Source organism: Anomaloglossus baeobatrachus, chromosome 6 (genome assembly GCF_048569485.1).
Source record: "Anomaloglossus baeobatrachus isolate aAnoBae1 chromosome 6, aAnoBae1.hap1, whole genome shotgun sequence".
Lineage (NCBI taxonomy): Eukaryota > Metazoa > Chordata > Amphibia > Anura > Aromobatidae > Anomaloglossus > Anomaloglossus baeobatrachus.
This window is the reverse complement of record NC_134358.1, coordinates 548176509-548193041: the sequence shown is the minus strand read 5'-3', so window position 1 is coordinate 548193041 and position 16533 is coordinate 548176509. Positions and strand designations below refer to the sequence as shown.

Here is a 16533-nt window from a genome sequence, read left to right as displayed (position 1 = left end):
TGTAAAAGTCAGTCGGCAATTGTTGGATATTGGCTCCATACACCCCCTCCCGATGTGTGATATACACAGACCTAATCTGTTGGGAAGAGGTGAAAAGGGTAATGGGCTCTATATTTTTCTAAATTGGAGCCTCAAAAGATGAAAAAAAGATCTAAGGATCTAAGTGTTGGGCTTTAATATAATATAATATAATATATATACACATACACACACATAATCCACACTTTTGGATGGTCGAGAACGAGTTGTCTCCTGACAAAGTGGATGGGGGCTTGCTGGTTTTTAATTTATATTGATACCACAGATCTTTATAGATATGTATGCAGTGAGCTCCCCCTTGTGGTGGGTGGTGTAAACATAAAAAATAATTTTACCAGTATCTCCCAGTCATCAGCAGACAGAGGCTCCACTACGACTTCCTTACAGGATGGGACACTCCTACATGGTTTGAGGAACACCTGAAAATAAATGACACTGAAATGTAATTACTAGTGATGGGTGAGAGTGCTTGATACTAGATCAAGGATCCTTGGTACTCAAGTGCCATGTTTGAGTTCCTGCTCTCCATGTTTTTCAGCCACTAAACATGCGGAGATTCCCTGCCAATAACGGTAATGCTGTAGCCAAGTTGACGACTAGCATTACAATGATTAGCCAGACGCAGAGTGATATCGGGTCTATGTAAGACCTGTTGGCGCATCACTGGGTTAACTCTACCCCGGAAACAGTGTGGGGAGGGCTACTGGAGAAGGGATTGTCTATTAGAGTGACTAGTGCCTTACAGTCCTTGCTGCTGCAACGTAAAAAAAATAAAAAAAATCTATTCTATTCTCTAATAATACCGCTATTAGCTGCATTTGGTGTAGGGAGAGCTGCTGGAGAAGGGATAGTGTATTAGACCCGCAACACACATCCGTGTAATTTGTACGTATGCGGTACGTATTTGCACGTACCGGAGACACGTACACACGGAGACCCATGTTAATCAATGGTAGATGGCACACACGTAAAATCGCACGGAACGTGTGTCCGTGAGGTAAGTACGTGTGTGCGCTTTTCTACACAGACAACATGTCCGTTTTTGGCCGGCAGCACGCAGGCACGGACCCGCTTTAGTCTATGGGTCCGTGCCTGCACGTACCGCACACGGAGTATGTCCGTGTTCAGCACGTTTTGTGCGTGTGCGTTTTTACACTAGCGATCTTATTTTTATTTTTTTTTTAATTAAATTCAGTATACTTACCTTTTTTCTGCTGTTCTCAGTCATACTTACATTGGCGCTCGTTTTTTTTCTTCCCCCGGCTCATACCGCTCCCAGATCACCAGCGCGGCGAGGAACAGCTGTGCACAGAATGCGCGGCAACAATTACTTTGAATATGCCGGCCGCTCATTAATCAATCTCGTATTCCCTGCTTTCCCCACCCACTGGCGCCTATGATTGGTTGCAGTCAGACACGCCCCCCACGCTGAGTGACAGCTGTCTCACTGCACCCAATCACAGCAGCCGGTGGGAGTGTCTATACTGTGCAGTAAAATAAATAATTAAAAAAAAAACGGCATGCGGTCCCCCCCCATTTTAATACCAGCCAGGTAAAGCCATACGGCTGAAGGTTGGTATGGACGGCTTTTTCGGGCTTATTAAATTGGTGAACCAGGGTATATGTTTGTGTTTTTTATTTCTAATAAAGGATTTTTTCGTGTGTGTGTGTTTATTTACTGTAATTTACAGATTAATCATGGAAGGTATCTCGGGGAGACGCCTGACATGATTAATCTAGGACTTATTGGCAGCTATGGGCTGCCAATAACTCCTTATTACCCCGATTTGCCAACGCACCAGGGCAAATCTGGAAGAGCTGGGTACAGTCCCAGAACTGTCGCATATAATGTATGCGGCAATTCTGGGCGGCTGCTGACTGTTATTGTTAGAATGGGGGGCTCCCCATAACGTGGGGCTCCCCATCCTGAGAATACCAACCTTCAGCCGTATGGCTTTATCTGGCTGGTATTAAAATGGGGGGACCACACGCCGTTTTTTTAACTTATTTATTTATTTATTTTACTGCACAGTATAGACACGCCCACCGGCTGCTGTGATTGGGTGCAGTGAGACAGCTGTCACTCAGCGTGGGGGGCGCGTCTGACTGCAACCAATCATAGGCGCCGGTGGGTGGAGAAAACAGGGAATACAAGATTGATTAATGAGCGGCCGGCATTTTCAAAGTAATTGTTGCCGCGTATTCTCTGCACAGCTGTTCCTCGCCGCGCTGGTGATTGGGGACCGGTAAGTATGAGAGAGGGCTGCTAACTTCAGTCACTCGGGGGATTAGCGGTCACTGGTGAATCCTTCACAGGTGACCGCTAATCAGTACGCGGCACACAGACAGAGCCGCGGCATGACAATGAAGTCGGGTGAAGTTCACCCGAGTTCATTCTCATCGCGCAACTCTGTCTGCTGTCAGCCGACATGTATCAACGACATTGTGCAACACACAAATGGACATTCCACACGGACATTCCACGTACACATACACGGTCATTTTACCCACAAACACGGACATTTTACACGTACACACGGCTCGCATACGCCATCACACGGATGCCATACGCACCGGAGAAACGCCCCAAAAAAACGGAACACGGACCCGAAAAACGGACCGTGTCACACAGATGTTTTTTTTGCGGAAGTGTGTTTTAGGCCTTAGAATCATTTAGGCAGGAGATTATATCCTTTATAGTCCTTGCTGATGCAACGTAAAACCAAAAGTGCGTTTCAGGGCTGAATCGAATCGAATCTATTCTATTCTCTAATAACACTGCTGTTAGCTGCATTTAGTGTACAATAAGCTGCTGGAGAAGGGATAGCGTATTAGAGGCATGTAGACAGGGATTTTAGCCTTACAATCCTTGCTGCTGCAATATAAAAAATCTATTCCATTCTCTAATAATACTGCTCTTCGCTGTATTTAGTGTAGCACTAGCTGCTGGAGAAAGGATAGTGTATAAGAGGCATGTAGGCAGGGCTTATTGTATTACAGTCCTTGCTGCTGCAACATACAACCAAAAGTAATTTTCATACCTACATCTATTCTATTCTAGTTCCTATTAATACCGCTCTTAACTGCATACCTATTTAAAATGTGCGGTAAGGGAAGACGGGTGAAAACAGTAATTACAAGTCAGGAGGAGGACCAGAGTGCTGAAGTGGAAAACGAGGTGGTGGACGATGAAGTCACTGACCCAACCTGGGAAGGTGGCATGCACAGCGAGGGCAGAAGAGCAGAGGGGGAGGGATCCGCAGCACCGCAACAGGCAGTGGGGTGGCCAGAGGGAGTAGGTGTTATACTTTTCTCCATAGCCCATGAAAGTCGTAGGTGTCCGACCGACCGAAAATCGTAAGCAGTTCACAAGTCAGGCCCTGTACACACAAAACCACAAAACATGTTTTTCCAAGCGGAAACCACCTCAGGAAGAAACTTATTTTTGGTGGAGCTTTCCTTATTTAAAAAATGTTTTGCACCTTTTTTGATTGGATAGGACCAAGTTTGGAGAACATTCACAAAGTGACAAGCACCAGTTTTCCAAAACCTTTTCAGGGGGAAAAAATGGTAAAAAAAACAACAAAAAAAACCCCAAAACCTCACATCCTGGTTGATTTCTAAAATTAATTATTAAGAATGCATTTTTTAAGTGTTTTTTTAAGCAAATCCACTAAAAAAGACCCAAAAACATAATGTGAACGCTGCTTGAAAACATAACCACCGACTAAAAGCTAACAATATCAGTCAGCAGCCACCCAGAATTGCCGCATACATTAGATGCGACAGTTCTGGGACTGTACCCGGCTCTTCCCGATTTGCCCTGGTGCGTTGGCAAATCGGGGTAATAAGGAGTTAATGGCAGCCCATAGCTAATCCTAATAGCGCGATCAGCTGAGCTGTCACTGAGGTTACCCGGTGGCCGCCACTGGATCCAGCGGTGGCCGCGATTAACCTCAGTGATAGCTCAGCTGATCGCGCTACTCACCTCAGTTGCTGCGTGGAGCTGACAGGAGCGGCGGTGTCTGCTGCAGCTCCTGTCACCTTCATGCAGCAGAGCTGGATGCGACGCTGGAGGTCCGTGGATTACGCTGGACATGGAGGGCTTTTTGGGGCTTATTAAATTGGTGAACCAGGGAATTTGTTAGTGTTTTTTATTTCTAATAAATTATTTTTTTCAGGAGTGTGTGTGTTTATTTACTGTAACTTACAGATTAATCATGGAAGGTATCTCGGGGAGACGCCTGACATGATTAATCTAGGATTTAGTGGCAGCTATGGGCTGCCATTAACTCCTTATTACCCCGATTTGCCAACGCAGCAGGGCAAATCGGGAAGAGCCGGGTACAGTCCCAGAACTGTCGCATTATTATTATTATTATTTATTTATAGAGCACCATTAATTCCATGGTGCTGTACATAAGAAGGGGGTTACATACAAAATACATATACAAGTTACAGTAGACAGACTAGTACAGAGGGAAGAGGGCCCTACCCTTGCGGGCTTACATTCTATAGGATTATGGGGAGGAGACAATAGTGTCTAATGTATGCGGCAATTCTGGGCGGCTGCTGACTGATATTGTTAGGCTGGAGGGCTCCCCATAACGTGGAGCTCCCCATCCTGAGAATACCAGCCTTCAGCTGTATGGCTTTATCTGGCTGGTATTAAAATTGGGGGGGACCGCACGCCGGTTTTTTTAATTATTTAATTATTTATTTCACTGCACAGTATAGACCCACCCACCGGCTGCTGTGATTGGTTGCAGTGAGACACCTGTCACTCAGCGTGGGGGCGTGTCTCACTGCAACCAATCATAGGCGCCTGTGGGCGGGGAAAGCAGGGAATACGAGATTGTTTAATGAGCGGCCGGCTTTTTCAAAATAGTAAAAGCCGCCGCAGCAGTGTGAATGCCGTGCAGCGCCGCGCCGGGGATCGGGGAACAGTGAGCATGAGAGAGGAGGGGAAAATGACCGACAGACTGTGAGAGAGGGACAGAGAGAGTGACGTACCGACAGAGAGAGAATAGAGACCGAGAGAGAGAGACCGACTGACAGAGAATAGTGATTGACAGACATTGTGAGACATCACTCGTTTCCAGTGTTTTAGGAAACATGCGCGAAATGTATTTAGAAAATCGGATGTCACTAGGATGGTGTGAGTGCCGTCCCGTGACATCCGATTATTTACACGCTCCCATAGACTTGCATTGGAGAGACTCGCAGTAGAAACTCGCAAAAAAGCAGCATGCTGTGATTTGTTTCTCTTGGACTGAGAAAAAAATTGCAAATGCGATCTGAATCATTGACTAACATGTGTCCGATTCCAATGCGAGATTTTCTCGCATTGCTCTGCTGCGAGAAACTCGCAATTGAGAAGCAGCCCTAAGGCTACATGCGCGCGCTGCATCTTTTTGTGTTCACAAACTGCAGCCAAAACTGCACGTTGTCAAAGAGAGCCTGGAAATGTCACAAAAAATGCTTGTAATTGTAGGTGCGTTTTTGCTGTGTTTTCGGTGCGTTTTTCACAACATGCATTTTTGCTGCGTTTTTGTGACAAATGTTGACAAAAATGCAGGAAGAATGAACATGCTGCATTTTTTTTGTCACAAATTTTTGACAAATAAGGCTAGTTTCACACTACGTCTTTTTAACATCCGCTGAAAACGTTTTTTTAGCGGAAGTACGGATCCTGCTTTTACAGCAAATAACGTATGCAAACGCATATGTTATTTTGCAGGATCCTGCACTGGATATTTAGGGGCGGGCATTGGAGTCATGTGATCGGGAGTGAGGGGAACTAGACTGGGAGGAGGCTTCTGACAGCTGCAGACGCTGGTAACCAAGGTAAACATCGGCCTTGGATACCCGATATTTATCTTGGTTACGAGTGTCTGCAGCTGCTAGGAGCAGGGCTGCCTGCACGCGTAACCAACGTAAACATCGGGTAACTAAGAGAAGTGGTTACGCGATATTTACCTTGGTTACGAGTGTCCGCAGCTCTCAGGTGGGAGAGAGAGGAAGGGGGAAAGACAGAGATAGAGAGAGAGGGGGTGAGGGAGGGAGTAGAGAGATAGACAGATCACTGGAGACTGGTTCTGGGCATGCTCAGTACTTTCTGGGCATGCTCAGTACAAAAGCAGGATCCTGTTACAACGCAACTGAACGCATTCTGCTAGGCAGGATCCAGCACTCATTGAAATGCATTGCAGCTCGCGGCGCAATGTGAAGGATCCTGTGAGATGCGTTATTTTAACAAAGCAAAAAAACGCTACATGTTGCGTTTTTGAAACATGTTAAAATAACGCAAAAGAACGGATCCTGCGTCTAACGGACGCAAACGCATGCAAACGCAGGTGGACGCGAGTCCATTGAAAATGCATTGAAGTGAAAACGGATTTGCACAGGATCCGTACTTCCGTTAAAAAAACGTTTTCAACGGATGTTAAAAAGACGTAGTGTGAAACCAGCCTAAAACGCTGACAAATAAACTGCTGTGTGCGCATAGCAAATCTGACTTCTCATAGACTTTGCTGGGAAGTCAAATGTCAGAAAGTTCTGACAACAAAACTGCAGCCAAAAACGCAGCAAAAATGCAGCAAAAAACGCAGCGTGCGCATGTAGCCTTACAGATACTGAGGTAAAAACCTCGCCACATACTACTTGTGTGTATGTGGCCTTACAGATACTGAGGTATAAACCTCACCAAATACTTGTGTGCACGTGGCCTTACAGACACCAAGGTAAAAAACTAACCAAATACTTGTGTGCTGCACGTGGCCCTTGCAGATACTGAGGTGAAAACCTCACCAAATACTCATCGTGTGCACATGGTAATATTTCACTTGTGCTTTGGGCCTAGCCAGCACCGTCACATAATTTACTAAACAATTTCCGATCAGTAAAGCGGGCTTTACACGCTACGACATCGCTAATGCGGAGTCGTTGGGGTCACGGAATTCGTGACGCACATCCGGCTGCATTAGCGATGCCGTTGCGTGTGACATCGATAAGCGATTTTGCATCGTTGCAAAAACGTGCAAAATCGCTAATCGGCGACACGGAGGTCCATTCTCAAATCTCGTTACTGCAGCAGTAACGAGGTTGTTCCTCGTTCCTGCGGCAGCACACATCGCTGCGTGTGACGCCGCAGGAACGAGGAAGCTCCCCTTACCTGCCTCCCGGCCGCTATGCGGAAGGAAGGAGGTGGGCGGGATGTTACGTCCCGCTCATCTCCGCCCCTCCGCTGCTATTGGGCGGCGGTTCAGTGACGTTTCAGTGACGTTGCTGTGACGCCGCACGGAGCGCCCCCTTAAAAAGGAGGCGGTTTGCCGGTCACAGCGACGTCGCCGGACAGGTAAGTATGTGTGACGGGTCTGGGCAATGTTGTGCGGCACGGGCAGCGATATGCCCGTGTCGCGCAACAGATGGGGGCGGGTACCCACACTAGCGATATCGGGACCGATATCGCAGTGTCTAAAGTAGCCTTAAGGCCACGTTCACACGTTGAGTATTTGGTGAGGGGTTTTTTTTACCTCAGGATTTGTAAGCTAAATCCAGGAGTGGGTAAAAAATGCTCAAGTGGCTCATGTGTTATTATATTTTTCCTTTGATTGTTGCACTCTTGGTTTTGGCTACAAATACTGAGGTAATACAAAATCCTGTCCAAATCCTCGATGTGTGAACGTGGCCTTATGCAATTTCGCACTTGCGTCACATTATATAATATTGGCACCCTATAATCTCTGTCTAGCTTTACTAACACACCTAGAGAATATGTGGGAGAGGGACGTGTGTAGTTAGTGAGTGTTAATACACGAGGTGGCCATTTTTATTATACATGAGGCTATAGCGACGTTCCCATGACAACAGTAACAGCGGGCGGGAAAGTGTCGTCGATGAAAGGGGGTGGAGTCGCTTCGAAGAGACTCCTCCCCGCTAACCAATCAGCAGCGGGCGGGTCAGGCTCCCGCCAGATTAGAAACCGCGCAGCCGGCGGAGAGCGGGAGTTCGCGACTCTCTTCCGGAGTGAGAAGACGCGCGCAGCCGCCATCATGTGGATCCAGGTGCGCACCATGGACGGGCGGGAGACTCACCGCATTGACTCCCTGTCTAAGCTGACCAAGGTGGAGGAGCTGCGGGAGCGGATCCAGGAGGCGTTCGGGGCGGAGCAGGACCGGCAGCGGCTCTTCTACCGGGGGAAGCAGATGGAGGACGGACACACGCTCTTTGATTACAGCGTCGGCCTGAATTGCATCGTGCAGCTGCTGCTCCGCCAGCTCCCGCCTCCTCCCGCTCCGGTGCCGGTAACGGCGGAAGAAGCAGAACCGGAGGACGCCCCGATGGCAGAGATTGAGCCTGAGCCGGAAGAAGAGCAGCCCCGCGCCCCCGGCCTGTACCGCATCACGGAGCGGGTGGACGTCCGGGACCTGCACATGGGCGCCTGGTTCGAGGCGGAAGTGGAGAACGTGACCCGGGGCTTCCCCGGAGACCCCGCTGATGACGTCATCTACCATATAAAGTATGAGGACTATCCTGAGAATGGGGTGGTGCAGGTGAGAGGCAAAGACGTGCGCCCCCGGGCCCGGAGCACGCTGTCCTGGGGGGAGCTGAAGGCCGGGCTGGTGGTCATGCTCAACTACAACCCAGACGATCCCAAGGAGAGGGGCTACTGGTACGACGCCGAGATCCTCCGCAAGAAGGAGGGCAAGACCAGCAAAGAACTGTACGCCAAAGTCCTGCTGGGGGACGCGGGGGACCCTATAAATGACTGTAAAATCGTATTTGTGGATGAGGTGTTTAAGATCGAGAATCCCGGGACCCCAATCCCAACAGAGACCCTTCCCCCGCCTCCCGAGCAGGTGCCCGCCAAACCACAGAGCGGTCCCCAGTGCAAGCTGTGCAAGGATGACCCCAAAACCAAGTGCCGCATGTGCGCCTGCCACGTCTGTGGGGGCAAACAGGACCCCGAAAAGCAACTGCTGTGTGATGAGTGCGACATGGCCTTCCATATCTACTGCCTGCACCCTCCGCTGTCTGCCCTGCCAGATGTGGATGACTGGTACTGCCCGGACTGCAGGAATGATACCAGCGAGGTGGTGTTGGCCGGGGAAAAGCTCAAGGAGAGCAAAAAGAAATCCAAGATGGCGTCTGCCAGCTCATCCTCTCACAGAGACTGGGGGAAAGGCATGGCGTGCGTCGGGCGCTCCAGAGAGTGCACCATTGTCCCGTCCAATCACTATGGACCCATACCCGGTGTACCCGTAGGCACCATGTGGAAGTTCAGGGTGCAGGTTAGCGAGGTGGGTGTGCACCGGCCTCATGTGGCGGGCATCCACGGGAGAAGCAATGATGGCTCCTATTCTCTGGTCCTGGCTGGAGGCTATGAGGACGATGCAGATGATGGCACTGAGTTTACCTACACCGGGAGCGGAGGTCGTGACCTCTCGGGCAACAAGCGGACAGCGGAGCAGTCATGTGACCAGAAACTGACCAACATGAACAGAGCCCTGGCCCTCAACTGCAGCGCCCCCATCAATGACAAGGAAGGAGCAGAAGCTAAAGACTGGAAAGCAGGTAAACCCGTGCGTGTCGTGCGCAATGCCAAGGGGAGGAAACACAGCAAGTTCGCCCCAGAGGAAGGAAACAGATACGACGGCATCTACAAAGTGGTGAAATACTGGCCTGAAAAGGGCAAATCCGGCTTCCTCATCTGGCGCTACCTGCTGAGGAGAGATGACGAGGAGCCGGCGCCATGGTCCAAGGAGGGCAAAGAACGTGGTAAAAAGCTGGGCCTCACCATGCAGTACCCAGAGGGTTACCTAGAGTCTGTGGCCAACAAGGAGAGAGAGAAGGAAAACATAGACTCAGATGAACTGGAAACTCCGGTCAAAGGGAAAAGAAAAAGGAAATCTGTCATTGAGGATTCTGATGAAGACGACGAGGAGGGAACTCTGAAGAAAACTAAAACTGAACTTGTGTACGACCTGACCCCGGAGCAAAAAGAGCTGATCAAAAAGGACGAGAAAAACGTCAAGTTGTGGAACGAAGTGATGACTCATCTAAAGGAGGGGCCCAAATTCATCAACAAGGTGGAGGAGACCTTCCTGTGCATCTGCTGCCAAGAGGTGGTGTACGAGCCCATCACCACTGAGTGTCTGCACAACATCTGCAAGAGTTGCCTGGACCGCTCCTTCAAGGCCTCGGTGTACAGCTGTCCAGCCTGCCGACACGACCTGGGCAAGAACTACGACATGAGGGTCAACAAGTCCCTGCAGCGCCTCCTCGGCCAGCTCTTCCCGGGCTACGAGAGGGGGCGATAACTCGTGTGCAGCTGATTAAGATTACGTTACTACAGTGCTTATATTTCCAGGACTTTGCCATAATCGTTAATTTTTCTTCGTTGAACGTTTGGTCTTTTTTTTATGTTTGGCTCTGGCAACAAAGGCTGAAGTGGACATTACAACCCCTGGTATCCTGACAGGACTTACTGGAAGCCTCCCATAACTAAGCAAAGAGAAGGACAGGCCACGTTACCCTTGTGCAGTTCCACCAGTCTGGATAGAAGCCATTAGATCTGGACTTGTGAATGAAGTCACCATAACATCTCGTTTTGCACGGATAGAAGCTGCTGCTGACCAGGGTCTAACAGGTCTAGGAGTAGCTCCTGTGTCCGTGCATGTAACTAATGGGTTAACTAATCTTTAGAAGTAGTCATCCGTCCATAGGATTGGTGATCACTTGCTGATCGGTGAGGTTTCAGCGCTCCGACCACCACCCATCACAAGAATGGCACTCTGCAGAACACTGTCAAAATATGGTGATGGCTGGACATGTGCACCGCCGCACCATTCTGTTATTGCCAGGAAAACTGAAGCTCTGGTAGTCTCAGAATCATTACCACAATGGTGCACACGTCTGGCCACCTCTACAAACTATGGGTGGGTGGGGGTCCCCAGCGTTAAGATGCCACACCGTTCAGCAATGACTTATAAAACTGGGAATAATCCTTTTAAAACCTGAAGTCATACAGTAAACTGATAGCTGTGAGAAGTGCCACTGTAACTTGCAGTTTATTGGCCTGGACTAATTTGGGCTTTAGGAGTCCAGTGGGCGGTCCCATCACTGAATGAGGCCGGTCATAGGCAACTAAGAGATCAATAAACTAAAAGCTATAATGACTCTTACCTGGCTCCTCTTGCTATAGAACATTGCATCATATAAATTATTGATTTATTATTACTCCTCAATTCATGCCTCTGGAGTTTGCAAGGTTGTGTTGTGCCACTTAGGCCTTTTTGGTTGATTTGGAAGTAATACCTGTACAAGGCCGGAGCCCCCATTCACTCTCAGCCTTGTAGGCTACATGGGCTCTTGGAGTTGTGCAGGTATCTCCCGCTCGCCCTTCTGCTGCAGAGCTGACCACTCCTGTCCTGGAGAAAATGTACCTTTTGTGCCAAATAATTTGTGTTCTTTCGGGTCACAGGCTTTAGCACGTTAAGGCCGGTTTCACATTTGTGTCGTTTTGACGGAAACTGAATCCAGCACTGATGCAGTACAGTTCATTTATATACAGTGGAAGCGCCACACCATGCGGTTGTGTGCCTCATACACTACCGCATGTGTCCACATGGTGTCGCCCTTCCACTGTAAATATATGTACTGTACCTGTGCTGGATTCAGTTTCTGTCAAAATGGCGCAAATGTGAAACCGGCCTGTCACTGTATAGTCATATCTGTTCTGCTGGTAATGTATGCGTTTAATAGCCAAAAACTGCTCAACTCTGATGTCAAAGCTGAAGACCCTCTATGCTTCACTGTGTTGGACCTGTCTCCTATATAAAGGGCTTAGGTGTTAATTTTCTAAGGGTGCAACTATGAAGAACACCCCCCCCCCCCCCCAACTATCAGATAAGGCCACGTGGACATGTTGAGTATTTTGGTGTGGGTTTGTTTTTTTTGTTTAAGTGCAGTATTTGTAAGCCAAAACAAAAAATAGGTTAAAAAACAAAATGTGGTGTCACTGTTGTTATACTTTTAACTGATTGTGCCACTCCTGGTTTTGGCTACAAATAATTAGGTATTAAATTCACCAAATACTGAATGTGTGCCTGTGGCCTAATGCTCTGAATTGTAGTTCCTCTTTATGGGATTGCCAGCGCTCAGCTAGTCCCACGACAGTTACCCATTGTGCAGCGCCCTAATATCCAGATGTATTATATGTATATAATGACTATTTCCAGTTATGATTTATCCATTATCTGCTTTGTTCCTTCTGTTCCAGCCACATGGAACACAATCTGAACCATGTGTCATCAGCCACGGACCCCCATCTCGCCCTGGCAATGGAGGGGGGGGGGCGCTTCGTTTATCACTTTCTACTGCATCAATGTCTGTATGCTTTTATACATTATGGGCTTGTGTATTTTTTGAAAGTTGGAACCTGATGATACATATTTTATAATTGTTTCTTGGATATTTCTTCAACTATTTACCCATTTAAAAATAAATGTTTTTCATTTGTGCAAGATACAAATGGTCTTCATTCTTGCAAGGACAGAATGATCCTGGTCTGGTGGCGTTAGATATCTATTTAAAGAAAACACATGTGATTGCTTTAATCAGTGTTTTGGATTAGTGATGGGTACTCTGGCTCATTTTGGTGATGTGGCTCCTTTCACCAAAAATTGGCCAGATTTTTTTGGATCTCTAATAATTGTGTTGAACACATATTTAATGTGGCCAAAAAAACTGCCTACTCGAGCCATCTACATTGAGTGAGTGGGATTTTGCTCAGTGACAATTTAGTGGCTTTCACTTTTGCACTGGCTCCTGTCGTTCATAGCAGGGAGCTGGTGCTGTCGGATCATTAATGAATGACCTATAACTATTTTGGATCAGAATTTCAGAAGTATTGAGTCAGTGACTGTTTTCTTAAGGAGTTAAAACAGGTTTATACTCTTCTCCCGTTCCTGCAGTGTCGGTGCTCACATTCTTGGGGCTCATGTGAAGCTTTTACATCATACAAGCCCTGCACCCAATCAGCGCCGGCTTCTCTCTTCCCGCCTTTTGATGGATAAGTAATTGAGCTGCGTCTGCCGCTCACTTTATGCTATCTACTTATAAGTCCAATGGTGGGGAGGGAGATGCCAGCATTTATTGGGTGCGGCGCTCGCATGACTCAATAGCTTCACATGAACCCCGATAACGTGAACAGGAGGACAGTAGAAGTTTTTTTTTTTTTTTTGTGGGCAAATATTAAGTATGAGAAGGGGTGGTCTTTGTTGTTTACAACACCTTTTTAAGCTATCTCAACTCCCCACTCAACTGCCTGCTTTAGGCTATGTGCGCACTTACCGGATTTTGCCGTGGATTTTCCGCGGATTTGCTGCATGTTTCGCTGCAGAAAATGTTCATAACATCTCTGCAGTGAATCACCAGCAAATCCTATGGAGAAAAAAAATCCTGTGCACACGGGGCGGAATTTGACAGCTGCATGTTTTGCTGCGGGAATCCCGCAGCAAAAACAAGTGCATGTCACTTCTTTTCCGCACATCGCTGCAGGATTTCACTCCATTGACTCAATGTTAATCATGAAATCCCGCAGGGAATAACGCAGGCAGCAAATTCTGTGCGGTTCACTGCGTTTTCCTGCGTTATTCCCTGCGGTATTTTGCGGTTTACCTCCGGTAATGTGCATCACTTGCTTGCGGTTTTGCAGGGAAGTGATGTCATTACAGGAAGAGGAAGCGGAGCAGAGAGTAATCACACACAGATCACAGACACAGAACACATCACAGACACACACACACATCACAGACATAGAACACAGACACAGATAGACATCACAGACACATAGAACACACATAGAAAGAAAACGGAAATATAGGAAAAAAAGAACGTGGGCTCCGCTGTATATTTACCGTCCAGCCGAGGTAAGCACACAGCGGCGGCCCGGTATTCTCAGGCTGGGGAGGGAGAGGGGCAGGGGTAATGTCCCCCGCCTCACTCCCCCTCCCGCAGCCGAGAATATCAGCCGCAGCTGCCCCGGGACTGTCACATACATTATGCGGCAGCACCGGGAGTGTCCTCGGCTCTTCTTGCCACCGTGTAGCAGTGGTGACAAGGTAATACAAGGGGTTAATGGTGATGGGGGACCACCGCCATTAACCCCAGGCTTGATCATGGCAGCGTCTATGTGACAGCTGACATGATCAACCCGTAAGTAAAGTGAATAAAACACAGACACCGAAAAATCCTTTATTTTAAATAAAACCAACAAGCCTCGTTCACCATTTTATTAACCCCCCCAAACAAAGCTCCGGCGTAATCCACAGCTCCGACAACCACAGCTCTGGCTCCTGCGTCCTGCACTGCTGACATCCAGCCGCGACTATCACAGACACAGGCTGACTGCAGCAGACAGCAGAGGTAATTACCGGTCATTTCCCACGGCCGGTAATGTGAACTCACTGCCGACCGTGGGAAATGCAGCGATCTGTCATCTATCTATCTATCCCTCTATCTATCCCTCTATCTATCTATCCCTCTATCTATCTATCCCTCTATCTCTATCTCTCCCTCTATCTCTATCTCTATCTATCCCTCTATCTCTATCTATCCCTCTATCTCTATCTATCCCTCTATCTCTATCTATCCCTCTATCTCTATCTATCCCTCTATCTCTATCTATCCCTCTATCTCTATCTATCCCTCTATCTCTATCTATCCCTCTATCTCTATCTATCCCTCTATCTCTATCTATCCCTCTATCTCTATCTATCCCTCTATCTCTATCTATCCCTCTATCTCTATCTATCCCTCTATCTATCTATCCCTCTATCTATCTATCCCTCTATCTATCTATCCCTCTATCTATCTATCCCTCTATCTATCTATCCCTCTATCTATCTATCCCTCTATCTATCTATCCCTCTATCTATCTATCCCTCTATCTATCTATCCCTCTATCTATCTATCCCTCTATCTATCTATCCCTCTATCTATCTATCCCTCTATCTATCTATCCCTCTATCTATCTATCCCTCTATCTATCTATCCCTCTATCTATCTATCCCTCTATCTATCCCTCTATCTATTCTTCTGTCTATCTACTATCAGAATTAAATGTATTTTTTTTTTTTTTCTTTAATGTGCTTTATTGCATTGAATGCAATAAAGCACATCCCAACCCGCACGCGGCAAAACCGCGGCAATACCGCGGCAAACCGCATGCGGTTTTCGGGTGTGGTTTCCCACAGTTTTTTACCGCGGGTGCGGTAATCTTTGAGGGCATGCGGAATTTTCTCAAGAAAATTCCATTTCCCAGTGCGCACAGAGCCTTAGGCCTCCTTCACACGTCCGTGAAAAATGTGCATGATTTTCACGGACATGTCAAAGGTGTGTATTGCCCTCCATGTGCCGTGTGTTCTCCGTGATAACACACGGAGAACGAGAACTTTGCTACCTGTTTCTGGCATTGCTCTCCATGGTGCTGATCTCCGATCCTGCCGACTCCCCGCTGTTGCTTCTGGACCGCAGTGAAGTGAATATGCAATGAGCATAATGAGTGGGGGTCAGAAGCAAGTGACAGCAGGGCTGGAGAAGAGGAGTATAGAAATTCTTTTTATTTCACAGGCACGTGTTTTCTCCGGTGCGTGTCACACGGATCACATTTGTGCGGTCCGTGTGACACCAGTGATGCAGGAGGAAAAGTGACATGTCTACGTGTGGAGCACACAAATGCTCCACACGGTCCATGGTAAAACACGCACGGGAGCGTAGACCCATTGATTTTAATGGGTCTACATGTGCTCGTGTCTCCGGCACGTGAGGAAACGGACCAAACACGTACCGGAGACATGGACGTGTGAAGGAGGCCTTAGTCAGTTTGATTCTTAACTCATGAAAACCTGACGTGTCTGTGTTTTGGGCCGGACTTGAACTAACTACCTCCAGATATATAGACCATGTGCACATGTTGGATATTTGGTGAGGTTTTTTTTTCCTCTGTATTTGTAGTCAAAACCAGGCGTGGAACAATCGGAGGAAAAGTATAATAGACACATGACCCACGTCTGTAATTTTCACCCACTCCTTGTTTTGGCTTTAATACTGAGATGAAAAAATAATCACCAAATGCTAAATGTGTGCACATGGTCATATGAGTAAGGCTATGTGCATTTTTTTCATGTGTTAAACGCATGCGTTCTGCATTTCCAGTAAAATCTGAGAATTTAGCAAATTCCATGCGCATGTTGCGTTTTAAAACGCAGCGTTTTGCGTGCCAAATTTTTGACAATCAATGCGTTCTAAAAAGCAGCATGTCACTTCTTTTGTGTGTTTTGGATGCTTTTCCCACTCTGTCTATGGTAGAGCAAGCATCCAGAACACATCCATTCTGCATTCAAAATACATCCAAAACACAGCGTTTTGAAACGCACATGCAGTGACAAAACACTGCAGAATATTTGACACGGCAGAAAGCAACGTGCG

General features: G+C 47.5%; 3 protein-coding genes across 4 annotated transcripts in view; 2 read left to right on the top strand and 1 right to left on the bottom strand.

Moving 5' to 3' along the window:
* Window positions 1-16533, top strand: part of RBM48 (RNA binding motif protein 48) — a 115167-nt gene that overhangs the window by 61388 nt on the left and 37246 nt on the right. The window lies entirely within an intron of this gene.
* The window catches only part of PEX1 (peroxisomal biogenesis factor 1), a 95044-nt gene that overhangs the window by 72053 nt on the left and 6458 nt on the right, over window positions 1-16533 (bottom strand). For both annotated transcript variants that reach the window (XM_075315653.1, XM_075315654.1), the window contains exon 3: window positions 375-458. In XM_075315653.1, the coding sequence (XP_075171768.1) occupies window positions 375-458 (84 nt within the window). The remainder of the gene's footprint in view (window positions 1-374; window positions 459-16533) is intronic.
* LOC142243585 (E3 ubiquitin-protein ligase UHRF1-like) lies at window positions 8037-12665 on the top strand. Its single transcript, XM_075315651.1, has one exon. The coding sequence runs from the start codon at window positions 8094-8096 to the stop codon at window positions 10359-10361; it is 2268 nt and encodes a 755-aa protein (XP_075171766.1). The 5' UTR covers window positions 8037-8093; the 3' UTR covers window positions 10362-12665.

Bases quoted from the DNA above. Each gene is read 5' to 3' on its own strand.
- LOC142243585 (XM_075315651.1), top strand. From the start codon at position 8,094: ATGTGGATCCAGGTGCGCACCATGGACGGGCGGGAGACTCACCGCATT.